The sequence below is a fragment of the Synchiropus splendidus genome, chromosome 6 (assembly GCF_027744825.2).
Source record: "Synchiropus splendidus isolate RoL2022-P1 chromosome 6, RoL_Sspl_1.0, whole genome shotgun sequence".
NCBI lineage: Eukaryota > Metazoa > Chordata > Actinopteri > Syngnathiformes > Callionymidae > Synchiropus > Synchiropus splendidus.
The window spans coordinates 9,758,088-9,784,826 of NC_071339.1; the positions used below are offsets into that span (position 1 = coordinate 9,758,088).

Sequence of the window (26,739 nt, forward strand, 5' to 3'; positions counted from 1 at the left end):
TTGGCTCTTATGATGTGAAACCAGTCAGACAATAATGCTGCATACTTAAATATAACAGACTAAAAAAAAGGTTTATAAAAAAATGGCGTTGTTGGTTCAGTAGAGGCTGCTGAGGTCAAAATCTGGCTGTTGAGGTTTCCAGAGAAGTATTTATGATGTCATTCTCTCTGGCTCTGTGATGTTCCTTCATCATGATTACGCAGTTCGTAGATGTAAAAAAATCTTAGCACGCCAAGGTTCCTTTATGTTTGCTGGGTGAGGTCACTGGCGTTCCATCCTCGTCCACACACCAACACTTTCCACGTTGCTTCCCTCGGGACGACCAGCACTGCACACACACGCAGTCTTGGATGTGAATGAAACATCTTCTGTATCATAAACCTCGCTGCCAACGTACCTGCTTTTTTTTGAAGAAACCTTGCTTGTCACAGTTTGGGAGGTAAACTTCATGATGGGGTTTAAATAATTGACCGTCGAATCCTTTGAGAAGCGCCATGAGCGCTTTCCGACATGGAGCCTGTAATGAGAACCATTAGGGATCAGAACTGAGTATCATTCTCTTACAAAAGCATAGATCCTTACCTCTTCTGGCACCACGGTGGTTTCTGAATCTGAGACAAGAAAACATGAATTAAATCGTGCCTTCAAGTCCAACTATGAAAGAGAGCACAAAGCAACAGAAAATGCCCTGAAGCAAGGCAGTCTTTTTTTTTGTAATGATTCAAAATCTTATACTTCTCCCTTCACAGCTGAATTCCAAGAGTTTATCCTAACACAGATGTAAATGCTTGATGGACACCTCAACAAGAGAGGACCTCGATTCAACACTTTGCTTTGAAGTTTTTATGTTAAGACACTTCAAAGGAAGGGAGGCATGTCGTGCCAGGACCTTTCACTCGACACAGTTGCCCTGCTGTTAGGAAGCTATTTTCTTTCAAGTGATTGAGAAGCAGTGGAGTTGCCATATTAAACCCAGCATCATTCCACTCATCAATGAATGCTTCGATTTGATGTGACTATTGTTACATACACAAAATGAAAAGTGAATTCTTCACAATGGCACCGTACCTTCAGTGAGGACCGCTGCTGTTGACTCTATGCTGCTGATGTTCCTGCAGGATCCTTTGCCATCCAGCAAGCTGCGGAGCGGTCTGGGGTCATCTTCAGGAGGGACGCAACGCAGACCTCTGGCACAGGTCTGAGTGTAGACCCCGCATGGCTCTCCATCAGTCAACAATGATGTGTCCAAGTCTACATCCTTGTCTTTAGTAGACACTAGAGGTTTTGCCTTTCCGAGGTTTGCCAGCAGGAGCAGCAGCAAGATGGAGCCCAAACGCAGCAGCATGTCACGAACAGCCAGCGTATTGACTTGATCTAACTCTGAGGGCAGGACAGACAGAATGTTAATGAAGTGCAACTGCCAGCGACTTTTAAAGAGCAAAGGGAGGAAAGGTGTGGAGGGAGGGAACGGCATGGAGAATATTAGTTTTCACTTCTCATTTCCAGACAGCGCAGCACGCCCTTTTAGTCAGTGACACACACGGGCGCACACACGCACATGCTCAAAGCACAGAAGCGAGCACAATGACGAGGAATTGCCTGGACTTCTCTGAGTCGAACCACATGCTTCTTTTTTTTTGACCAAACTTCCTTCAAATTAAGTATGAAAACATTCATTTTAGCGTTCATGCTCAAGAGTAGAGATGTCATGCCAGAAAAACATTAAGGAAATTCAGTAACCTACATCAAATGGATCCTTATCCATATAAGATTTTTTTTCTCACTGTTGTTGTATTCTTATTCTTATTCCTTCAGTCACGAGTGGCAGCTCACGGGTGGCTAAAATAGTATGATAAATGAATGATCATTACCCTATTGTTTGAGTCTTTTTAAGGGCAAAGACTGAAGTGACAGTTTCTTGCATTGCCATGTAAGTATTTTATCTAACTGATCTACTCAGATGATCTCAAGTCTGCAGTCAACTGCTTCTTATCAGATGGGTATCAGGGTTGGCAGACTTGCACTGAGGTTTGCGGCAGGTACAGACATCCAGGTCTACCACACACCTCCACCGCAAAGTCACTGACTACACTGCACATTAACATCACATTTTAAAAACAGGCAAAAGGTGCTCTTCATGTTGAAGACACTTAGGTTTTGGGGAATAGAGGGATGCAATTGAGGAGCAGTGAAAGAGACAAAGGAGTGCCACTCAAGTTGGATGACTCAGATAGCAAGCGCCACCCTGAAATTCCTGTGGTTGTGACTCATGAGCAAATCTCCAAATACTGATAACGTCTTACAACTTGAGACAAACATTAATCTTCCACCTGGCATAAATTCTGAACTACAATGGGAACTCCTCTGGTATCTGCCAGTAATGATGCCAGACATATGTGGATACCAACAAGGAACTGAAGATGGTGTAAAATGTTACAATTATTTTTGATCCATCTATATTTACTTCTGATATATATTAGATGGTTGTAATATATAATGTTTCAAAACAAGTTTTCACATATAAGCACGTCTAATTATGTAAATTATAATGATTCGTTCACATTTTACTTTGGTTATAAACAGCATAAAAAAACCAATAGAACTGAAGGCGCTTCACAAAGATCCGGCAACGCACAGGTTAAACGCTCCACTTGCTGCTGTGATGTGATTGGCTGAGGAGGCGGAACTTCCGGCTGCGCAGGTTGAACGCAAAGTGACAGACTTCGCCGCTTAAAATTTGGAGTAAACACCGACGAACCTTGCGTAACATCACATTACACAGTAAGGACAAAACGACGTTTGTAGTTATAGGACAGTCAAACGGGCGTGTGTCGTGTTTACGGTGTGTTTTGCCCATGGTTGAGGTGTCCCTCTGAACTAGCTAGCCGACCAGCACTGTCCTCTCTGCGGTCTGGGAAGTGCTTCGGCGCTGCGTTTGGGAATGTTCGTAGTTACGACATCCTCGGAAGTTACGCTTAAAATACCTTTATTACCGACCACTATCTAGGTGCTAGTTCTGTGACGCAATGACAAGTGACTGTTCGTTACGGGCGTTCTATCTGCTGTAGCTTTTGTCATCTGCACCTGTGTTTTCGCGCAGTCACCGGTGTCACCGGGGAAATCGGCCGCTCTACACTGTTGTTGTTGTTCATGGCGTTCGGCCGTCACTGAACCTGATGAACTCGAAAAGCATCACTTGGAAACTACCTGAGTCACCGGGATTGCACAACCTTCCTCCAGAAAAGTAGAAGTAGCTGTACGGACATGTTAAGGTTAAGCTGGAACGTGACAAATCCTTCCATTAATGAGGCCCTGGACAAAACAAAGGGAAACTGTCGCGTCTTGAGTCAGTTCCCTGCAGGCATCAACTGTCTTTCACCGCGGCTGATTTGTCAACGACTACTCACTCAGGATATACTTGGCAACTTGTTAAGCAATGAAATCTGGCCTTTGATGCCCCAATCTGTTTTTGGATGGTGGAGCGCTCATTTCCTTTTATATCTCTTTCAGAGTGTAATGATTTTCCAACATGGACGACATCAATCTCCACTATCGCTTTCTGAACTGGAGGAGACGTATACGAGAGATTCGTGATGTTCGAGCTGTAAGGTATCGGGATCGGATAAAAAGAATGCTGAGAGATGGAGACTGTCTCAGGTAATGCTGATGAAAGTTTGGAATTTCAGCTCTCATTATTTTTATCATTACGTGCCATTGTTTATGTATCTGAGGAGTAATATGCATGATAATGACAACTATGTCTGCTGTTACCGTTCCAAGGGTCTACAGTACATTGATCACATGACACTCTTGTTGTAGGTATCATGGAAACTCCGATGAAGTCGGCTGTTTTGTGGCAGCGAGACCGTTCTCCAAACGAAACCGTTATTTTGAGGTTAGTGGCTGTTGTTTTCTTTGTATTTAGAAGTTAGCACTTCATTGAATATAATAAATGTCTTTATTGCGTCTCTATGTCACTTTTATAAAGTAAAAACAAATGATGTTGCTTTAATTTCAGCGCCTGAGAACCCTGAAAAACATTTGTTATCCTCAGTTATCTAGTGTGTTTTAATCATTTTTCTTCACCTGAAACTGGAGTGTTACTGAGTCATCAGCCAGGAAGTGGATAATAGATAAGGGCGCTCCGGGTTTCTTCTAATCAAAGACTTAAAACCATGTCAAGTCTCCTGTTGGTGAGATTGGTGAGACCACTTATCTGCTGACTACCCGAAACAGGCAGGAAGTGAGTCTTAGTTTCTTCATGTTTTATTTACATGGTGACTCAATCCCAGTTCTCTCATGTCAATCTGATCATTTCAGTCTGCTGCAAACTGCTATCAGCTCCAGATGATAATGTTTTTTTTTTTTTTTTTGGTTCCTTGTATCGAGACAGAAATATTTCGAGACTCAGTCAGAATTGGATTTTATTTCAGCTTCAAAATGTATTTTGAGTCTCTTCTCTTCTATCATTTTCTCTTATATATTTACCAGTGTGGTCAATGACTTCTTGGATTCAGCACTTGTTGTGTTACTTTTTCTTCCTGTCTTGTATTTACCCCCACTCAGCTGGGCCTTTTCGCATTTAATAATGACATATATCTGGTGACTGTGGCGTGAATGTAGTGAGTTCTTTTCATTCTTTGATTTCTCTTTGTTTTTATTTACGTGTATAGTTGAAATCTGCGTCTGGAGAGACACAAATGTGATTCTAAAAAATTTGGTGTCTCACTCACTGGTGACATCATTATTTAGTCTTTCTTGTATTTGGATATGTTCAAAAATATATTTTATGTTTCCTCTGAGAACAGCCTCTGTAGAGCAGTGTGGATGGGTTCATCGCTGAATGGGCAATGGTTTCAGGCCAACGTCCGTGTGTCATGTGAACATGATATGTTCAGTGTGTGTGACTGGGGTGGATGGGGTTATTGCTCAGCTGCTTTCAGTGTGCTGTCAAACACTCTGGAAGTTTTGTTTCATCTAATGGTGTCAAGTGGTTGGTCATACCATTTACTGGATTTTGCAATAAAACTGTGAGGCAACCGTATGATGTGGTCCTTATACGTCATTTAGCGCAAGACATGAACAGTTATTCAGTAACAGTAATTTCCCTTATGCTATGTTATTATCTGGTTTTTTTTTTTAGAAATGACTGAATTATTATATCTGGTATTTGGTTTGAAACCATTTCCTCATGTCTGTTCATCTTTTATGATGGGCTGTGAGCTGTTTCCAGCCGCTCATATTAGGTGGTCCCCAAGTCTGAATGCACCCTGTCGATTGCTTTTATGAACGCTGATAAATATTTTCAAGGGTAAGGCCAAGCTCCAGCAGAAAGGAACACTCCCTCTCAAACCTGACAAGCAGTGTTGATGTCAGGGGAAAGAACCTAAAGTTTCCTCTTCCTCTTTCTCTGCATTTGCCAAACGTATGTTGGTGAAGTGCTCTACAGGGATGATGTCAGTTGTGATAACAACATTACAGGCCAGTTCTGGCCGTGTGGGTTTAACCCATTATGTAATGTTGTACAAATACGTACTTGACGGCTGTATGTTATTCGGAAAAAGAAAACCAGCGTCAACCCAGAAGCGTAATTCCTTGGTGTGTAAGTCACATGATGGGGGCATTCGGGGACAGAAGGGAGGAATCCAGTTCTGTTGGAAACGCTGTTGTGTGGTTAACAATGTTTGTGTTTTTGAAGGTGACCATCATCGATACGGGAGTGCGAGGGATGATTGCTGTTGGTTTAGTGCCTCACAACTACAAGCTGGATCATCAGCCGGGATGGCTCCCAAATTCCGTGGCTTTCCATGCTGATGATGGAAAGTAGGTGTTCCTGACAGATGTTTTCATTGACACCTATTAAAACGATGCCTCACATGATGACTATCATCCTCGGAGACAGTGGAATGTCCTGTTATCTACCTCGTGCATAGTTGCATGAAGTTCATCGTAAGGATGTCCCGACACCACTTTTTGCCGACTTACTCCCGAGTACTTTCCCAGCAAAATAACAATAGTTAATAACACCATAACAACCATTTTAAAGTATGATGTTGTTCAGCGCGTGCTCCCTGAAGCATGACAGTAGTGCCACAGATTTCACTATGGTCATTTCCAATTTAGCCTAGACAACCCATGTATATGCTGATAGAGAATATCTAAAGTCCTGGTACTGCATACCCGTCTACATCGTCCCCTCATTTATCACAGGGGTTACGTTCAGGGATCACAGGCAATAGTTGAAGCACCAGTATGGTCTGAAGGAGCAGCACCATAATGTAACCCCAGGGTTAGCGCGGGCTAGAACACATCATCATATCAAATGAGCCTTTTTCTTGAATTAAAACACACTATGATCATGATAATAAATCCTCCAGTAGCTGATCTCTGATCGGCTATGGTATTACACAGCGCCGATCTGCAGTCCATGCCATCATTTTCCAGTTGCTCTCTTGCAGTAAACGGCGTCCAATGTCTCCACATTGTGTTTTATTATCGCATGTTCCTGGATTCACGTCACTTCTAATGGCTGATTTTCTGTCTGAACGTCCTCTGTTGTGGGAGGAGCTCAGTAAAAACCTTGACCATGCAAAGTACCAGCCGATGATACGATATGATGCTGGTGGAGCTGGGGCATCCCTGTTTCTTGGACTGTAATGAAATCCAAAAGTCAATCGCTATGATATAATATATAGTTTTTTTTTTTAATCTGCAGTACTTTCTTGCCTCTGAACCTGTCCCCTTTTACTTGTTAAGGCTGTATAACGGAAACACTGTTGGGCAGCAGTTCGGTCCAAAATGCTGCAGAGGCGACAGAATTGGTTGCGGAATATCCCTGGACTCCGATGACGGACAGCTAGTTGTATTTTTTACCAAAAATGGGAAAGAAGTAAGTGTTTGTGTACAGTTTACCCACGTAGGCGTTGCTTGTCTCACCAAGTGCTATGACTGTGTGTTCAGGTGGGCTCTGTTGAGATCCCGGGCTCACCTGAAGCCCTCTTCCCTGCTGTGGGGATGCACTCTCTGGGAGAAGAGGTGCTGCTAGACCTGAATGCTGAGTGGGGCACGGATGAAGAAGAGGGGCAGATGATCGTGGACACGCATGAAGAGGACTGGGCTCGTCTGCATGGTGTTAAAGTCACTGGCACGGTGAGTGGACTGTGGGGCCTTCTAGACCTGATAAAATAATGGGACGCAGCAGTTCAAAATAATCAATGTACAAAAACTATTAAAGTGTCAATGTGGCCGACATCCCTTAATGTAAAACATGTTAAATATTAACAGTGGAAACACCTGTGTGTGTGGCAAACCGATTAAGGAGTACATCTTACACCCCTCTGCCACCATCTTAACTGCGCTCAACTTCCACTTCTGTTTCGTGAGCGGTGCTTGTGTCCTTCATCATGACGCAAACAACTAGGCCATCATGTGACCCACTCTTCTCCCTCTTTAAATGAGCGATCATCTCTGGAAGCAAAAAAGATGCTCAGCAAATGCTTCTCTTGTGAATTATGATGCCCAGAAGAAGACATCCAGAGCACACTTCATTGGCCCCTCAGCTTCACAGGACAGTTGGTATGCAGTGTTGCTGTTTGACTCAGACTCCAATGCACATTTAAACACGTGTTGATGGATGGTCTTCAGGTGGAAGATGCCCCGAGGCGAGAGGAATGATTCTCCTCTTGTCATAAGCTCATCTAATTACCCCCTTCTTGTATTCTTCTTGTGCTGTGAGTGAAATGTTTGGTGCTGTCAGACTTGCAGACAGTTTTACGATGTGTCATTTCCAGCTAAATGAGAATCACTTGAATTATAATACATTAAAGTGATGTGTTTGCACAAAGCAGCGTATGACGGGGCCGGCTTTCTCACTCCCACTGGGAATGTAGTTAGGATTCGACTTTGTTAGCGTTATTTGGGTTACCCAGTCAAGCTCGCGTCCTCATCACTACCCAAGTGTTTTGAGTGTAAAAAGAAACATGTGTATCTAATGCTAAGTCTTTATTCACTATCACTGCTGGTGAGTTGTTGTGGCAAGTACTGAATTTACTAAATTACCTGAATTATAACTAGTTTTTTTACTTCAACATAGTCTGCCTGTTTGATGCCGTAATTGTAGTGAAATACTTCAAATGAGGGTTCTCTGTCATGGTATTTAAAAAATACATTGAATATTTTAGGTATTTAGAGAAATAACGCAAACGTTAAATGCATATGTTCCCAAAAAAACAAATCATTCTTTACTCTGAATCTCATATGTAGGTCATAATATATTATTGAAACAGATCATTTTTGATAAATAATGAATTCTATAGAACTTATACAAAGCCAAAGAGTTTCTCTTTAAATAAGGGATTTGTACCACAAACACATACTCAAGCCTCTGCATCGCTGATTCTCAAAAAAGAAACACTAGTCTTTGCTCTTTGTACCGACCCATTTCGCTTCTTATTGTTGATGTGAAAACCTTCTAAAGCACTCTCAAACAGAATTGAAAAAATATTGCCTTCAGTTTATTTATTTAGGATTCATCAAAATTCGTCATCCCATCACAGATGTAGGTAGATTACTTGGCATCATACATTCTCAGAAAACTTGGATCAGTCCTGAAATGACTTCTTTAGATGCTGAGGAGGCACTGAGTGGAGTGGGGACACTTACTCTGCACACTTTTGGGAAACAATTGTTTGTTGGATACGTTCACTTCACTCTTCCCAAAAAACATGTGTGATGACTGGTAGCCAACAAACTACCTTCTCCCCCCCATTTAGAGGGAACTCATGGTTGCTGACTGCCCCCCTGTTCTTTTTGCCATTGGAGTTGAACCGTTATGTCTCCCTAAATGTAATGCTTTTTTCTCTGATGTTTAAAAGAGGGAGCACTGGCCATAAAACATCCCTATATGAAGACCACCTTTGGCTCTGTTTCTGACCCATTATAGTCTCATCCCTTAATCTGACATACACTTAAGTTGACTTTAGTTAGTTGTTAGTTAAATATACTGCGGAACAGTAAATACTTCCCTTTAAACTACCCATACATAGATTTACTTTTTACACTAGCAACTACATGAATGAGTAGCTAAGATGGTTCCTCAGGACACGTTGTTGTGAAGTGATGCTCGTAAGCTCAGCAACCATAACAGATAATGGAAACTCTGATCTCAGACCCAAAATATGCATCAGTGGGGCTGCATTCCAGATCATGGGAGAAGGCACCATGTAGACATGCCACTCGCGCTGTAAACGTGACTTTCACTTGTGTATTAAATGTTCAAGAAATAAAAGCTTTAAGGAGATGTATACACTTAAATGAATACCCAGAGTTCAGTTGTCCATTCAGGTCTTCCCACACTATGTTCCATCTAGTTTTTGTGTGACCATGTTTCCATGGCTAATAGTTTTCCTTCTGCCAAGTGAGGTTATGTTTCTGTCTGTGCTTGTCTGTGTGTTGTTAGCAGATAGTTCTGCGCATGTTTTCGTCCCATTTTTCTGGAAATGCTGATGACAGGACAAGGAACAGGTTGAGGTAGAGCACGTTTGAGAGAGTGTGTGTTCAGGATCCCTAAAACCTGCGCTCCCTGATTAATGTGATTAGACTAATACGGCTCAATCTACTCAGGATGAAAGGCCGCTCAAATTAATCGTGGATGCATCAAGCCATGCTCTGCTGCTTGATGCACGACTTAATCTGTCACGGACCTCGGAAGTGAAACAGAAAGGATGTTAATGTTGCTGCTCCACTGTAGGGAACTGTAGGGACGCGTCTCCTCTCAGGTCTTCTTTGGTCATGTTATAGCTGCTAGCCTCATAGCCTTCCTCTCTACAGGACAAGTGCTGGGGTCAAATGTCACCTGTACTCACATAGTGCAGGGTTCTTAACCTTTTCTGATCTTGGGGACCACCTTTCCAAGCACAAATGGGCCCCAGAACTGATTCATTACAACCATATTTAATCTACTTACACGTAAACAACCATGTGACATGAAACCATGTGATCATTGCAAAGATATTTGTCATCAAAAGTCCAAGTCATATTCATCAAATTTACTAAAGAAAAAAAAGACACTTGATGCAAACTGTTGAGGACATTGGAAAAAACTTATAAATAAATAAATAAAATGCTCAATAAAATAAATATAACATAAATAAAACCATGTCTAAATATTCTAAAATAAAAATTATGTATTTTATTTAAACTCTAAGAGATATAAGTGAAGTGTAAATAAAAGTATCACCATTTCAAAACTGCTTCAACAGGTGCTTTTCATGAAGTGTTTTCTGTTGGGGCGACGACATCACATTTTTTTTATCACTTTTTCTTCTCAAGAACTTCTCCATAGTTGTTAACTCTCACAGATTTGCAGCTGTCAAGTCAATTCAGTGACACACTACTGCCACCATATGTAGCATGTGTAATAAAACTGAGCGTCTCGCAGCTCTCAGGGCCCCTAGGTGTACAATAAAAAAACTTCTAGCAGCCTTCTAGGAGGCGCTAGCGGCCCAACCATGGGCCCCGGCCCCATGGTTAAGAATCACTGACATAGTGTGTGTGTGTTATAGTTGAGCTCCAGATGTGCATCAGTGAGCCTTGCTGACCAGTCTCTGGGCTTCATTCAACCTCTTTGATGGCATGTTGACCACTCTGGAAAAGCTTGGACCAGCGCTGCACTTTTGTCCCGTCAACTTTAGATAGCTACCTTTTTTTTTCATGCAGTCCTATATGGACTGTGGAAACATTGAAACAAGCGGATGACACAGAACGCACTGTGGAGGTGGACAGGAACGTAGAAGGTTTTCGATGTGTTTTTCATTAAAGAAATCCAAACAGAAACGGAATAGAAACAGAAACGTCACACTTTCTGCTCAGACTTATGTTGTTGTCTGGTAGTGTGTGACCCCGATATAAACCTGAGCTAGATACCTTACGTCTGTCTTTTGCTTAAAAAAGAAAAGGAGAAGTGCAGTTACACCACCACTGGCACGTATTACATCACACCAGGGTCTGTCAAAGTGTTCTATATTAAAAGTTATGAAAATACCTCTCTATATGTGCAGCTTATGTAAAGCCTGGGTGATTTACTTATGGACCAAGTGATGTAAGGTGTATTGACGCGCCATTTTCCGTGCAGTGACCACTCTGATGTCCCTCGTTCATACGCAGAGAGTTGAGATTCGCTGTTGATGCCGCCTGTTCTCACTCAGGTGACAGTTCTGTCCCAGTTTCACAGAGCGCCGTGCGACCTATTTTTCATCTCCTCATCTTACGTCCCTATTAGGCTGATCTGTGAATAAAACATGCTCTTCTTGTTGGAGCCCTTGGTTTTCCAAACCATTGAAGGTAGAAGTCCCCGCTGATATTTAAACTTCAGGATTTCACAACCTTTCAAAAGAGCTGTAAAACTCATGATAAAATGTACACAGACACTTCATCCATATCCATGTTTTCCATGTCATTATTCATGATTATGTTGCACATATTATGAATATGTAGAAGGCTGTAAGCATTAACTAGTATAACTTGTTCATTTGTTGATAGGTATTTGTACACTATTACGGGGACAGCAAGTAAAACAAATAGTCTCCTGTTCAGTAAACCCGCAGTCATTTCGTGTTGAGCGTTTCATTTGTCAGAGTTATCTTTGAGCACGATGAAATAAAAATCTCCTGTTTGTTGCACACTACATCAATAATGCTTCACAAATGACGTAGACAAGCAACATCATGGCGTGAAGCTAAATCTCAATTTAATATACTGTCTATATATATACATGAATGGACAATAAGCTTGTGGAAGAAAGCGGCTATATGAATACACGAGTGCATGTTCAGTTCCATGATGTAGCCTTGTGTCTTTCCCCTCAGTTGCTGGAGTACATTGGGAAAGGGAAGGGCATAGAGGACGTAGGTCTGGCTCAGGCTGTCCGACCCCTCAACACTCGCTTCCACTACTATGAGCTGGAGATCACAGACGCTGGAGAGAAGTGCTACATTGCTCTGGGGCTGGCACGCCGGGTAAGATTCCCCTGCTTTATAAGTCGTCTTGGTGTCACCACGCTTTAACAATGGATATAAATATGCCGTCTGAAATGATCATATAACTTCTACAAAGGTGGTTCTGCTAAATGGCAATGCAAATAAGTGTCAATCTAGTTCTAAGTGAATCAAATTCAGAGTGATAAGAACCGGAACCAAGCCTTTTATGAGGTCGCTGGAGGTGGATCCTGTCGGCGCCTGCATTAAACTGCAGGTCAAAAAGCTCTTCAGCCTCAGGATCAGAGGAGAAATGGCGAAGCGTTGCATGACAGCTGGATGCTCCAATGGAGCCGGTGAGCAGGGAAGCTGTTCTTCTAACCAGAAGATGGAGAGCGTCATAAGAAACGGGTGAAGCAAGTTTAAAGAATGAGGGACAAGTGGCAACCGTCTGTGATTGGCTGCTTTGCAGGATTGTTTTGCCCTGAAAGTTTGAAGAAAGATTTGAAACCAAGTTCAAATGCCCAGGGTTTTCCAATGTAAACACACGGCAAGTCATGATAGCGACCTGTCAAAACAGCAGAGAAGCTGTCAAAAACATGAGTGAGGAGGTGCCAATACTTCCCACTGTCACTCCCACTGTTGACCCAAACACATGACCCTGTCTGGTACTGCTGACCCTTCTGAGGAGAGTTGTATATTCCTCCTACATTAGTGTTCAGTGTTGCCATCCGTCTCTGATCCGTTCAGACACTTCATCCTCTCACAATAGTCCGAGTCCTCGCTTCCACACTGATGTGGTTGGAATCAAAACAAGTCCTTGGTTTACATGAACCTGCTCTTGAAAAACTGTTGACAAATCCCTCATTATTGGCTGATATTGCTGCTACTTCCACCGCTTCGGTGCAGAGTACACTGGTGTTTTGTAGCTCCAGTGAGGTCACAAGATGGCGCCGGCGTTTCACCCACTGATTAGAATTTTATGGTTGGAGATGGAAACAAATTCTATTGAATGATGTTATGTCCATGTCATGGTAACCCAGTATTTTCCCTTCTAAATATGTGGGTGCTGGTGTCGGTGCCTGCTCTATCACAAACACCATTTCATAGTGTTGACTAAAGTCACCACGTCCTTCCTGTGGCTCACGCCTCCTTATTCCTCCATCGTGTGCTGGCTCACTGTTTCCAGTTGAAGTGACGGATGGCCTGAAGAGGAAAAGCTATCAGCAGAATAAATATTGTCTCATTTTACCCCCACGTCTGGTTTTCCATGGAGGCTGTTTCTCCATTCACACCTTCATCTTCCACAATAAGTTCACACTCGCTTTAACTCGCGCTTGATTCTTCACCAGTTTTTAACCATGCAGCTTTTCTTACAGCTCGTGCAGCGTTACAAGGAACCAACTTGGTTCATGACAGTTCATGACAGGGCATCCTGCTCTTGATGCCGACTCGCTGCTGCCCCTCCGACGCTGGGTTACTGTGACCTGGGCGCCGTCCCACTCGACCTTCTCACTCTTCCTTGAGCTACTGCTGATAAGCTGGTCACTGCAGCTGTCTGAATCGCAATTCTGCAACAACATCAAAATGATTTAGGCAGGGATATATTTCATAGTTTGAGCTTGGTGTCCTGCACTAAAATCCAACTGAAATCCAACTGGATTTTCAAGTCTTCAAACGAGTCCCTCCTGAGATTTTCTCAGACTCTGTCAGTGAAGCAAAGACTCTTGATCTGCGATTCTGCCAATCTTGGGGAGAGCGAGCCTCAGGAGTTCTTAGGGTTCACTGGGTGAAACTTGATCCATCTTCTCACAGGAAACTTTGGTGGGTAGCAGAAGCAGGCCACTCAGGAGCAGTGTAATAAAAGGATGTGTCTCATTTTAGTAGGTGTAATTGGATCCAAACTGATGGAGCTTTATTTGGATATTTGGACATATCGACTTCGGATGAACAACATTCCAAACCAGGCCTACCATAAATACTGGACTGTAGAGCGCACCGGAACATTAGCTACACCCACTAAACTTAAGAAGGAAAATAGATCTTACTCATACATAAGTGGCGTCGGTCTATAAACCGCGGGTGCAGTGGTGCTGTCTGCACCGTAGAAAGGTCAGTGGTGCTTAAGGATGCATGGGGATCACTTCTAAACTAGTTTGGAAAACGGGGTCCAGCATGGAGACAGACTCATGAAACAAACTGGGCAATGTTCTGAACTTGAACCATCAACTCCTCACCTCTTTTCTTTACACTAACTTTAAGTTAAATAAAACACCGGTGATTTCATTGGTTTGATGTGATCCACACATATCTGCTTAGTTGTTGTATAAGTCGCAGAGTTCCGACCGCGAGAAAAAAAGTAGCAGCTTATATACCTTGACTCTGGATGGTGTGAGTTCCCCTGTTGTGTCCGTCATGTGGATGTTGAGTCCACAATCTTCAGATGGAGTCACAACTACAAGTATTCTATTACTAATTCGCATCAGTTAGTTGGAGCACTGTAGGACGAGTGTGACACCAAGGTGCTGCAGCTTGCAGTGAGTCATCTGTGTTGGGATTTATCAGCCAGTCACTGGTACTGCTATGCTTGTGGGGACCTCTCATGGCCATAACCCTTTCCCCAGCCTCTCACCTTATACCTAACCATCCAGAACACGTGGCTCAGCTTAACCAGGACTCTGAACCAAACTGAAACGCAGTTATAATGACCTGGTTATTTTGAAGTCTTCATCCTCAAATTGAGGCTTGGACTTGTGGGGACCGGCGTTAGTCCAACATCTAATTTGCATTATTTTCAGAGCTTGTTTGATCATGTTTTGAAGGAAAGAATGTCAATTGTCCAACTGAAGCTGCCTTAATAAAGCCTGTTGATGCTGAGTTCACTGTCGCTTCCGTCTCCCAGGACTACCCTAAAAACAGGCACCCGGGCTGGAGCAGAGGCTCCATCGCGTACCATGCCGGTGAGTGTGTTGCTCAGTCTCTGCCCCCCCCTGCTCTCCACTTGGATCTCAAGGCAAAACTTTTTTGCAGACGATGGCAAGTTGTTTCAAGGCAGCGGCGTGGGCGACGCCTTCGGACCACGCTGCTTTGAAGGAGACATTATGGGGTGCGGGATCATGTTTCCGCGTGACTACAGTCTGGACGCTGGAGGTGAGTTTGGTTTCCAAGGAGGTCAGAATATGGCCTTCTTACCCGGAGACTTTAACCTCCCGTGTGTCCAGACGACCCGGAAGACGTCGACCTGGACATGGGTCCAAAGCCCCGACAAGTTCAGAACGAATTGTATGCAAACTACCAAGATGAAGACGAGGAGGATGAGGGAGAGGAAATAGACACGACCAAAGTCACGGTGAGTCTGCAGCTCCTCTGACACAACGTCTGTGTAGCAGTGCACGGATTTACTCAACAGCAGGGCCACTCGCCGCCCTTGTGGTTGGACAGGTGTTCTTCACCAGGAACGGAAAGGTGGTCGGTCGACGGGAAGTTGCCGTGCCGCTCGGCGGCTTCTTCCCCACCATTGGAATGATGAGCTCCGGAGAGAAGGTCAGAGTGGACCTGCATCCTCTGAGTGGCTGAAGATGAGGAGCGAAACACGTGTTGCCTCCACGCTCACAAGCCTTGGATACTTGAAACATTGTCAACATAGGAATGTTAAAGAGGCCTCTGTCTGATCCAAACTCTATATTCCAGTGCCAAAGCGCTCAAGAATGTTTGGTTGTTTTGAACAAATTCAAGATTTAAAAAAAAAAAAATTTGACAATCATTCATCGCTTAGGTGGTGAACTGATCCAAAATAGTTGGAGCGTGCAGCTTATCAACAACACATTGTTGTTTGTTCTTTACTGACACCTAGTGGAGAGTGTCGCTTCCTGCAGCTGAGCAAGAGAAAAAACAGGCCCCTTAAAGATGCTTTTTTTTTTTTTTTTTAAGTGAGGTCAATCTGAAGTTTTTAGCTTTGATCAAATGGAGTTAACGGTTTTAAAAAGGGAAGTGGAAAACTGTATTGGAATGAATTCAGAGCTGAAGCCATATGAAACGCTGCTGCTCTCAGGTATATTTAAATGTACAAGATGATTACTTTTAGGCTTTTATTTTTTTACTTTGATCACTTTCCCCAAATCATTTCAGTCACCGTCGACTCATGCTGCCCTCAAAATCTCTGGTGCAATTCTGCGTCATGCAACCTCAAATGACAGGCAGGCGCAACCTTTGCCTGCTTTCGAATGTCACTTTGGAATATTATATTGCTTTATTGATATTCGGTTATGTAAAGAATGTAAGTTGAACTGGTCATGACCAAAGTGCCTCACTGGGTTTGTCATGGACTGAGCACCTGGCAGAAGGTCGGTGCTGGAGCTGAGGAGGGTCACCTGGAAACACAGCGCCACCTGTCGGTCGGCAGACCCTGATCCTGGAGGAGCATTTATCCAAACCTCTGAGGCTGTCCAAAGACTCCTGATGTGAGAATCACTGCTGCTAAAACACATTCACATCAGCTGTTCTGTTCTCTCGTCATTTTCACTCCAGATTTGCCAAAAAAAAAAAGGCCACCAGATTTGTTTCACATTTGTGTTTCAGGATCTTTAATGGCATATGTGCAACCATGTACTTAAGAGAAACCCTGGATCTGGGTTGTAAAACGTATCATGAGATGTAAGGTTTACACTAATAAAGGTGATTTATATTTTAACATTCCTCTGTGGACGCCATTATTTTACAGGTCGATTTCTTTCACCGGCTGTGCTGGCGGTGGGAGGGGACACCCTGGAAAGGAGCTACACCATGAAGCCGTAGCAGCCAGGGAATACTGTGACTGGAGCCAATTCCCAAACAAAAATTAGCGTTTTATTGCGTTTAAATCATCATATACGCGTCCAGTGTTGAAGGATAATCTAAAGGCCAGTACATACAGAGACTGAAGTGAACCCCTCCCTCCACTGTAGAGATGAACGGCACATGTAAAACAGAGTGGGGAATCAAGGCAGCTATTGCGACAAACAGCACGTATAAACCTAAAAAGTGGCATCTCCTTTAAGACAGTAAAAGGAAGCGTATGGAGACCGAGGAGGTTTAGGAGTCGGAATCGTCCTCGTAGTAGCGGTTCCTCTTGATGAGGTCCTCTGCACTCACCCCCTCGGTGTCGCTCTCCTCCTTGTCCTCCTCCCAGAAGCCCACGTCTTGGGAGGTGCGCTTCTGCTCCGGCTGCAGAGGAGGAGATGGTGAGCTGTAGATATCCGGGGAGGGGCTTCGAAGAGACCCCTCTTCCACCGCCTTCTTGTACGCAGAGACGTTCTTGACGATGGCGTCGCTCCTCTGCTCTTTGCGTTTCGTTTGCTGGTCGGGTTTCTTCTCCTCTGTTGGTTCTTCAGAGGAGTTCCTCTCCTCCAGGGATGCTCTCCACTCCAGCAGGGGCTTGCGAGGGCGACGGGGCTCCAGGCTGGGAGCAGGGCTGGGCTTGGCTGTCAAGGTGAAAGGTCGACTGCGCTCCTTCAGGGAGGAGCTCCTCCTCAGGCTTTTCAGTTCCGCTCTCTCTGAGCTCTGGAATGAGGACTGTGGCACTTCATCCTCGGGGGGCCACTTGGCCTTCCAGGCCCGGACCGCCGGGACACCCTCGGTCAGCGGACTCAGCTCTCCTGTCGCGGCTCTGCCTTCGTCGCTGGAGGGAGGAGGCCAGGCCACCCTGAGTCTCCGTGTCTCAGCTGGTTTCTCTGAAGCTGGCAGCTTCTCACCCACGTGCCTCTGCACCCGGGTCTCCAGTTTGGCGGTGATATCTGTGACCTTCACCGGGCTGGAGTCTTCCTCAGAGGTGGCATCGGCACAGAGATCAGCTGGCCGTGTCAGCGCTGCCGGTTTCACACGCTCTGATCCGGTTTTCACCTCTTCCTCGCCGTCCTCTCCGTCAGCTCGGGGCTCCCACAGCTCCTTGTGGGGCCGATGGCCAAAACCTTCATCATAGTTTCCTTTGGCTTTGAACAGCTGACTGAAGTGAGGTTTGCAGTAGACGCTGCCGTGCAGGGAGGCGTAGTTCCCCAGGCTGGAAGCACAGAACAAAAACAGTCAGGGCTGCGTGCCCATCCTTGTCTGGACCTCAGAACCGCGAGACATTCTGGAAATGCACCGAGTTGCAAGAGTTATTCCTGAAATCATGAGTGAAATCTCATTAGAAATATAGACTGAGGCTGATCCGAAGCATCTCCGCTGTCACCACGTTTAAATCTCAACTAGGGATCGATCCTTCGATCGGGGTTTTTGCTGCCCATCTTCGATACCAATCACATGGATTGACAACGAATTTGAGATCAAAATGATGAGACCTTCTGTGTACATGATGTGAAAACATGAACTTTAAATCATTTTAATATTCCTCTTCAAGACGGCAAAAAATAGAAAAAAAAACCTTGCAGAATGCAGCAACTATTCTGTCAAAAGGACAAGTGAAAAACATTTAACTTGATGTGAGACGTCGCAGTTTGGTGAATCTCTAGAGACTTTGCGATGCCCATGAAATATTGACAGACTGTAGCAAGACTCCGAGACAGAGAGCACTGTATTTATGAAAGTTTCCACTCTGGACGTTTTTAAAGGTTTCAGATTCAGGTGGCTAATGAACGCTGCACCTGACTCCAAAACGGCGACAGCTCCAGTCCTTTCTGTCTCCCTTAGAAAGACTGGTCATCTCGCTCGGTGAAATGAATAATTATTTCTTATCATTCTGAATGTCACGCTCAGACCGGCTGTTGCCAAGCGTCAGCTGTGCTAACAGCCTACTGCTGAGGAACCAGCGATCTCACTTTCATGAGCCCAGAAAACACTCTGTGTTCTGTCAAGTGCTGGAGCTTTAAATGGTGTGTTTAATTTGAAGGCGCTTCCCTACACAGCATTTTCCTGTGCATGTGCTGCAGGATGCAAACTTAACACGACGGATTGAAAGAAACTCCACAGCAGACATGCTGCTGCCGAGTGAGCAGCGAGAAGGGAGGAGTGAACGCATCACAACCGGCGGGGCTTCATCAGAGCGCCGGCTGTCACACGTGATCAGTTGTTGTGATCGGCACCGATCGATCAGAGCATCCCTAATCTCAACTGAATATTTCGATATTATTTGCAAACAAAGGACTAGGTAACTCGTCTCCAGCGCTCACGCCACTCCTTCCCTCCAGAGTGACACGGAGCTGGCGTGTTCCCTGCAGTCATGGGAGCTTCACCTGCTATTCACATTCTTCATTATTGGTTTAAGAACGCTGAGCACAAGGTGGGATGACATTTACCGTCACAACACAGCCTGTTGACAGACGCCTCATTTAAATGGCAGCGAGAGTAAATATGTGTTTTCAGACGAGACAGCTGATCCACAAGATTTAGTCATCGCCAGTGTGTTTCCAAGACGCACCTCAACTTGGCGCTGCAGTGAACACAGCGGAAGCAGCTCTTGTGGTAGACCTGCTTGTGCGCCACCAGTCTCTCCAGGGGATACACCGTCTTCTGGCAGGCCACGCACGACTCCTTCACCAGCGGAGAGAAGGTCTGTGGACGACAGAGACGCCGTCAGTTCCGCAGCACGTGTGTGTGAGACCGCACTCTGCCCCGGTGAACTCACCCTTGAAGCCTTGGGCCGCTCATTGCCGTCGTCTGTAACAAACAGAAAAACACTTTTTCATCCAGCTAGAACTAGGACTGGCCATGCTGCAGTGTGGACACATCAACTGAGCAGATCAATGAATGAAAAAGAGGATTTCAAGGGTCTCGCAATCTCAGTTTATGCAAGAAAATCCAACACAAAATACTACAAATACAAAAATGGATTTTGGACCTCGGTGGGTTCACACAGGATAATGGTAAAATGAGAGCTTCAAATCAAGTTGACAAGTTGATAATTCCTTTTTAAAAAATATATTTTATTCCAAATATTTTTATTGTGTATTAATAGTCATCGAATACAAAAATGTATGTATTATGTCATGCTTTTTTCCTTTTTTTCCCCTTTACAACTTACAATAAATAAAATAGAATAATAATAATAATAACAACAAAATAGATAAAAATACAATTACAAAAACTATAAAACTATAAAAAACTAATATCAACCCCAAAACAACCCCTGCAATGTCACTGCCGGTCTATCCACCATGAAAGTTAATATCTGCACCGGTTCCTCGGGGTCTTAAACAGTTCCATATTTCATGGAAGGTTTTCTGGGATTTAGTTACAGAACATCCGATTATGTAGACGGGGCAGCGTCCTCACACCTGAGCAGAATCGCCCTCCTGGGCTCCATGTACAACTTTAAACTGAACTAAACTGTGCCGTGCACAAAACAATGTTTTCTTCACCAATTTTAAAGTGGAGTTCCAAATGTTTTCATTTAAGGAAATGTCTAGATCCTAGATAATTCCTCTTTCAGGTTAGGTTTTCAATAATCCATTTATCTTAAGCACTGAAGCCATTGTGCTGAAACTGATATATGTTGGAAAACACAATCGTTCCTGCAGCAATCCTGAAAGTAGGGTTGCCACAAGAACCGATCCTTTGTGCTAATTCGTAACAAACATGAAGAAAATACAATGAAATACAACAAACTCTTGAGTACAGAAAGTAATTCTGCCATCTTTGCCGCTTCACAGCACACGCTGTGTGCGTGTCCACTGAAACATTCGCACCAAAGAAGAAGGCCGACCGTCTTAGAAAAACAACGGAGGTGCGGTGAAAACACTGCACTTTGGCTTATCCATAAACCAGGTTGTAGGATGTGTGTGTAGAGAAACTTTACACTCATAGGTGGATGGATGCAGAGCCTTTTTCTTTCCACCAAAAGATGGCAACCATGGCTTCAAGGTGAGCTGGTTTCAGTCTATTATCACCTGCTAAGTTAGGCTTAGCAGGAACAAACGTTCTGCTGTATATATATGATGGTCTTTGTGCTCGTCATTTGTATTACACTTTTTTTTTGTTTCCTTTGCAGAATCAGTCTGAGGACGTCTGTGACCAGAAGAGTCATACAATAACACAGCCAAAATGACATTTTTGAAAGGAAAAGAAAACATGTTCAAATGGAGCCGTACAGCCAAATATGAAGGGCTATCTCAAGTTACACCTGTGTTGGGAACTGGCATCTCCACACGATGAAGGCACAGAATGACTCCACACTTATTCTAATAAGTAGTGAATTTGAAGTCTTTTTGTTTTGTGGTGTTGAACTGTTGTGAAAAAATCACAGGTATTGGTATGAACAACTCAAGTTCTGGTATTGTGACAACCCTACCTGAAATAATAGCTGGAAGGAAAAAGTCTCTCAAGCCTCTCAAGTCTGCCTGAAACTTGGCTTAGTGACAAGTGGCTGTTACTCACTGACAGCGTCGGGTGCAGGTGTGTGGTTCTGGCTGGCAGGAGCTGATGCTTTGGTCGGTGCCACGTCTGGAGCCACGCCCTGCAGGGAAGACGTGGAGACAAAAGAAGGGTCACGTGATGGCACTGTGCCGTAGAAATGAGTGTAGAAGACTATAGATGAGGACTGCGGATGATCTCACTGGCCACCACATGAGACACAAGTCAAATGGAATCGTCTCAGCCCAGAACTGCTCAGTACCTTTTGGCTTAGACACAGCTGAAGTGCAGGCTGTCAAGAGTTAGTCCAAGCTTATTATATTAACCTAAAACAAGGGAAGTCACGGGGGGATCATCCCAAAACTTCTCGTGTGGTCTCATCTCATCATTATTATATTTCTTGATGTCATACAGGAAACATGAGCAGCCACTCCGAACACAGTCAGTCACGAGTGTCTCGAGCCAAACTCACAGCTCGGGGAGGTGCTTGTTTGGAGGCAGCAGCCTGGTACTTTGCCATCTTCTCCTTCAGCGACAGCTTCTCCAGAGCCCTGTCAGACAGACCTGAGGGGAACATGGTTGGCTGGGTCGCATGACGTGTGTGTGTGTGTGAGGGTGTGTCTGTTTCTCACCATGTTGTGGCTCCATGTCGTCGGAGGAAGTGCTGCGCAGTATGGTCCTGCCAGCCTGGGGAGAGGACGCCGATGATTAGTCCACCATTTATCATTGTGAGCTCAGTACTTCATCACTGTGGGCCTCAGCTTTACTGCTTTCCTGCCATTCACACATGCACAATCCTCACTCTGAACTCAACACTCCCGTGCAACACAGACTGAAGCCGATGACCTCAAGTGACCCAAGAGTTTGCCAGGGACATTACTTCTACACAATGAAACCCAGATGACTGAGAACATGAATCAGTTTGTTTTACTACCATCTGAGTCGTCCTTATGTCCTGGCTGTTAGTATCTCACTTCTGCTCTGATAGATCAGGAAACTCTTATCACGCTTGACGTCGCAGGGACAATGCTACTGTGATAATTCATTGGCTATCAGGGAGGATCACTCCTGGCCATAGACCGGTCTGGCCAACCACATTAGACACTTCTGAACCTTTAAACAGAGCGAACACTGAGCTACCTCATTTGCTTACATTTCCATTCATCTCTTTCTCTCTCTGTTGTTGTTTGACTCGGGACGGAGTTTCAACAGGAAGTGATCCAGTCATTTATCAATGCGCATCAATTTTCACCAGAATCTGTGGGGGCAACTCACGACACGCCTCTCTCCCCTCACACGAACTCAAGTCTCACACTCTCCAGCGCAGCAGTTGCCAAAACTTAAGTGTGTCTGTCCAAGTGTCAGCAACGTTTGGGGTGAGCAGTTCTGAGTACTACATGTACTAGAGGTAAATGTCCACTTGTGGTTTTCTGTCTCGCCATGTTGCCGCAGCGAGACAGTTTTTCCTTCATAAAACGTTGCAGCTTGCCGGGGCGGGCGACAAAGAGGGGAGAAGAGATAAAGGTGGTCTGAAGAATGGAAGTGAGGAATGTGCGAACATTCCTGAGTGGCAGAAGGTGAGAAGAGAGAGGCTTGTTGTTGTGAGGAGGAGGAGGAGGCGGAGGACTCAAAGGGCCAGGATGGATTCCTACAGAAAATGACATCACAGATGAAGCGCTAGCGCCGTGTCCCTGAGCAAAGTGAGAAGAAAAATCCCACTTTTAGAGAAATATTTCAGCAAAATTTCACCTTAGTTTAGCGTAACAGCATATCTGGTTATTTTGTGAACAAAGCTCAAACTAAAACGTTTATTCTCACTTCAATTTATCACCTTGAATCTATTAACATTCCTGTATGGGACGGACATTTCCTTTATGATCATGACAGCATGCACATTATTTCAAAATATTTCAGTAAATGTTGCTTATATTTTCATTTAATTTCTACACTGCTGAATATTTTAGTTCTTCAAAATATTTCCTGTATTTCATCTTCTTATCTTCTCATCATGTAACATCAGGGATGTTATTTTCATGTAATAATAAATGTTTAGTAAAAGGACAATAATAATTCCTGTATCCTCCGCGGCGACCCATGCTATAATGCCTGGAACACAATCAAAGAAACAGCACTGTGAATAAGGCTGCAGTATCAGCGGAAGGCGCTGGAAGTACATATTTCACAGCACACGACCATGAGTTTGACACAAAGGACTCGTTGTGATTTGACAGAGGTTTTTGCATGTCCTGTGATGTCATCAGCCACACTGAGTCATGAAGAAATTCCTCCTCATGCGTGCTAGACTTCCCACCATCCTCTACATCTCGCAGTCAAAATGGGCGAGGTCAGACTCGCAGATGCTGCTTGATCTTTAATGAGTGAACCTCCATGAGCAGAAAAACCTTTGGTACATTTAAGTCATTGTTTAAATGAGAACAGTCTTCCTCAGAGAGTGTTTCTGAGACGCCAGTTGCTGGAAGGAATAAATACATCACTAAAACACCACTTGGAGGAAGTGACTGCACATGGTGAATAGAGAAAATAGAAATAAAAACTTACATCTGGAATAAAAGTGAAATATTTTCAGGGTTGAAACCTTTGCATAGAACTACTTGCATATGGCATGATAGTGACTTCTGGGACACAATACCCTTTGGTCATTTAGTGCTTAAGCAATGAAGTTGGGACAAACAACATTGTGGCATTTAAACAAGCCAAGCTGCAAATATGGAGCCCGATGTAGTTGTAACTTCAATCTGAGCAACATTTGTGGACATGTTCCTATCGAAGTTTTTGGTAAATTCAGTTTGAAAACTGGCCTCTAGTCGAGGAGGCGAGGGAAGCTGTGATTGATAAAAGGGAGCAAGAGGGCAAATTTAACTGACTCAGATTCAGAAGACGAATAAACTAACGTAGATATGTAGACCAGAACCGTGTTCAGGGGAGCTCTTATTTGGAAAAACAGAACGGAAATTTGGGATTCTGTGGAGGAAGATATTGAGAATAGCGGTGAAGACAGTGCAGGTCATTGCTTGAGAGATGAGGAAGAATATCACGAGTGGATCATGTAAGCGTCTGTAAAAGTTATGTAATTCAATATGACCGCCACTTGGTGACGTCACAAGTTACAAATTAGATGAGTGAACTTTGTATCTCTCACCATTTTGAAGCTACAGAGCTTTGAAAGAGTGACACTAAAGTTGAATATTTTCAGTGTAAGAACTCTGGCTACTGATAACACTCTCTGTCCCATCATGCACTGCAGCTGTTGAAGCTCTGACTGTAGTTAAATTTGGCAGAGATACAATTGTTTCAGTCACTTAAACTGACCCCTGGGACCCAGGTGAAGCAGAACTTTCAGAATACCTTGTAACATTGAAAGATGAGCGCACACATAGGAAAACAACAGAAGCTCCTCCTGTTTCCCAGCTGTCTCACAAATGATTTAATCTAACTCCAAGCACAGACCTCATTCATTAGAATGCATGACTGTTGTGTGAACCTGAGTCCAACTCTTTGTACATAACATCTGATCTGGACTAATGTGCTCTCCGTGTGTCTTGGTGGGAAGAGGGAAAATGTAAGATTAGGATCTGTCTGGACTGTCGACTATGGCAAGCCTGTTCATGTGGATCTTTATTCAGTGAGCTAAAAGACCCGGACTGTGGTTTTGAAATATAAAAATGTCTTCACCTTGCCAGCTGTTTCCTCTGTCTTCTCAAACCTCATCTTCAGGTTGTTCAGAGGAACTTTGGGTTTTTCATAGGATCCGCGTGGACTTGTCGGAGCTTGCTCCTCAGGCTTTTCAGGTCTGGTGTTGTGAGTCAGCTCATCTCTGTCCATCCCTCTTCGGTCCAGCCTGTCTGCAGAGTGCCGCTGGACACCGTTGGCCTGAGGAGGAACCTCCTTGACAGTGGGCAGTCCTGGACTCTTCATTGGTGGGGGCTGGTCACCATTGGACGCCTGTCTGGCCAGGGCTGAAGAGCCTCGAGAACCAGCATAAGCAGGAGAGGGCTTGCCTTGCTCGAGGTTGCCTGCCTGCTCCCAGCGCTTCTTCAACGCATTCAAGTTGCTGGACCTCATGGAGGCTGCAGATCCCTCGTATGACTGTAGGAAAGAAAGACGTGTCAAGACAAACTGTTCATTTGAATCACACACTGCACAGACCAGTCCACAGTCACATGGAAGTCACTGACCTGACTATATGTATATTGTAATGTATAAGAGGGGAAAACAAAACTTCAGAACAGTTGAACTGATACGTCACAAATGTATTCGGTGGAGATCAACAGGTGGAACTGTACTATAACACTTCACTGGAACTTGAACTTAATATGTAGCATATTAGTTGGATCACATGATTATTTCAGGTTGGAACTGGGCCACTGGGTTTGAGACAACAGGTGAAAGAATAGACCGGTTACCACCTACATTGACAAAAACACACACACTAGAGTAATGTGTTTTCCACATGTGACAAGACAGTTTTTTCAGGAATAGGAGGAAGGTGGATGGATGTGATGTGAACCTCCATGGTCAATAATATAAACTGAGAAGATCTAAAATGGACTTTCTTTCATATCTTCTCACCACATCTGACCGTGTCTGTTCTAGACTACTCACCAGAATGAGTGGTTGCACCTGAATCAGCTAACCCACATCTGTCTATAACCTGACCAGCAGCTCATATGTTTTCCCTAGAGGCTAGTGACTAGTCTTCCTGACAGATTGCTGAGTCAGCCATAGTGACTACATGTCACTGAGCGACTAATCATTCTGGACTGTGCTTTATCACTGATTTCAACCTCACCAGCCACCCAAGATCTGAAAAGTCTGCTTACTACCAGCTGAGGATATTTCTAGAAGCTGATCATATCCTCAGCCCAAACAAGATCTTCATCTGAAGCAGCTGAGATCGTTGACAGCACATTTTTCACAGGAGTGAATTAAAGCAGATCAGAAGACTTCAGAACTGAGTCTTGCCTCACAGCAGGAACCACACCACATCGCTTCTTAAATCTCTTCACTGGCATCCTGTGAGTCACAGATCACACTGTTGCTCAACCAAGCAGCTCTGAATGGCTTGGGACCTTGATGATGTTCGAGTTACTTATGAGATGCCCAAGGCACTCTGGCTGTTTCCACAGACAAAACAAGTAAAGCAACACTCAGGCTCAAATACGGAAGAACCTTCTGCAAGACACCAGTTCAGCATGTGTTTTTATCATTCAAAATAATGAATCGAATTCGCCCACAAATGTTGCCAAAACAACGAGCGCTCACTTCACGCTGTCAGCCCCGGACACTACTCACTGAACATCGCCATAAAAAAGATGGACTTATTTTATGGTCATTATTATTTATATACACTCTTATTTGTGTTCTTTGCACTTGAATTACTAGTTGCCTTTTTGCACTTTTTATAAGGGAATTTGCAAGGTCCTTA

At 44.1% G+C, this 26,739-nt stretch overlaps 3 protein-coding genes across 10 annotated transcripts in view; 1 reads left to right on the plus strand and 2 right to left on the minus strand.

Moving 5' to 3' along the window:
* igfbp6a (insulin-like growth factor binding protein 6a) lies at positions 1–2,898 on the minus strand. Its single transcript, XM_053869184.1, has 5 exons — positions 2,636–2,898; positions 1,069–1,380; positions 583–611; positions 398–517; positions 1–328 (listed from the first exon to the last, which is right to left on the minus strand). The coding sequence occupies exons 2-5, from the start codon at positions 1,343–1,345 to the stop codon at positions 224–226; spliced, it is 531 nt and encodes a 176-aa protein (XP_053725159.1). The 5' UTR covers positions 1,346–1,380; positions 2,636–2,898; the 3' UTR covers positions 1–223.
* spryd3 (SPRY domain containing 3) lies at positions 2,661–16,662 on the plus strand. 3 transcript variants are annotated; one of them, XM_053869181.1, is made up of 11 exons: positions 2,661–2,781; positions 3,511–3,657; positions 3,820–3,895; positions 5,699–5,823; positions 6,757–6,889; positions 6,961–7,149; positions 11,865–12,014; positions 14,875–14,932; positions 15,003–15,122; positions 15,194–15,321; positions 15,414–16,662. In XM_053869181.1, the coding sequence occupies exons 2-11, from the start codon at positions 3,530–3,532 to the stop codon at positions 15,546–15,548; spliced, it is 1,242 nt and encodes a 413-aa protein (XP_053725156.1). In that variant the 5' UTR covers positions 2,661–2,781; positions 3,511–3,529; the 3' UTR covers positions 15,549–16,662. The 3 variants fall into 3 exon arrangements, with proteins under 3 accessions (XP_053725156.1, XP_053725157.1, XP_053725155.1); XM_053869182.1 differs by lacking the exon at positions 2,661–2,781 and adding an exon at positions 2,840–3,272 and having other exon boundaries at positions 15,385–16,662; XM_053869180.1 differs by lacking the exon at positions 2,661–2,781 and adding an exon at positions 3,000–3,272.
* The window catches only part of LOC128761156 (LIM domain and actin-binding protein 1-like), a 20,125-nt gene continuing 9,899 nt past the window's right edge, over positions 16,514–26,739 (minus strand). For 3 of the 6 annotated variants that reach the window (XM_053869134.1, XM_053869138.1, XM_053869139.1), the window contains 7 exons: positions 24,987–25,400; positions 21,926–21,980; positions 21,766–21,857; positions 21,318–21,396; positions 19,570–19,601; positions 19,363–19,496; positions 16,515–18,006 (listed from right to left, as the gene is read on the minus strand). In XM_053869134.1, coding sequence (XP_053725109.1) covers positions 17,043–18,006; positions 19,363–19,496; positions 19,570–19,601; positions 21,318–21,396; positions 21,766–21,857; positions 21,926–21,980; positions 24,987–25,400 — 1,770 coding nt within the window. In that variant the 3' untranslated portion in view covers positions 16,515–17,042. Of the gene's footprint in view, positions 18,007–19,362; positions 19,497–19,569; positions 19,602–21,317; positions 21,397–21,765; positions 21,858–21,925; positions 21,981–24,986; positions 25,401–26,739 lie in introns of all 6 variants that reach the window. The other 3 variants (XM_053869135.1, XM_053869137.1, XM_053869136.1) reach the window with 2 other exon arrangements.

What these genes read in the sequence shown, in the direction of transcription:
- spryd3 (XM_053869181.1), top strand. Translation starts at nt 3,530, where the DNA reads ATGGACGACATCAATCTCCACTATCGCTTTCTGAACTGGAGGAGACGT. An exon ending in CTCCATCGCGTACCATGCCG is followed by an intron (nt 14,933 to 15,002) that starts GTGAGTGTGTTG and finishes ACTTTTTTGCAG; the next exon opens with ACGATGGCAAGTTGTTTCAA. An exon ending in TAGACACGACCAAAGTCACG is followed by an intron (nt 15,322 to 15,413) that starts GTGAGTCTGCAG and finishes GTGGTTGGACAG; the next exon opens with GTGTTCTTCACCAGGAACGG.
- igfbp6a (XM_053869184.1), bottom strand. Translation starts at nt 1,345, where the DNA reads ATGCTGCTGCGTTTGGGCTCCATCTTGCTGCTGCTCCTGCTGGCAAAC. An exon ending in AGCAGCGGTCCTCACTGAAG is followed by an intron (nt 612 to 1,068) that starts GTACGGTGCCAT and finishes TTCTTGTCTCAG; the next exon opens with ATTCAGAAACCACCGTGGTG. An exon ending in GTTTCTTCAAAAAAAAGCAG is followed by an intron (nt 329 to 397) that starts GTACGTTGGCAG and finishes GTGTGTGTGCAG; the next exon opens with TGCTGGTCGTCCCGAGGGAA.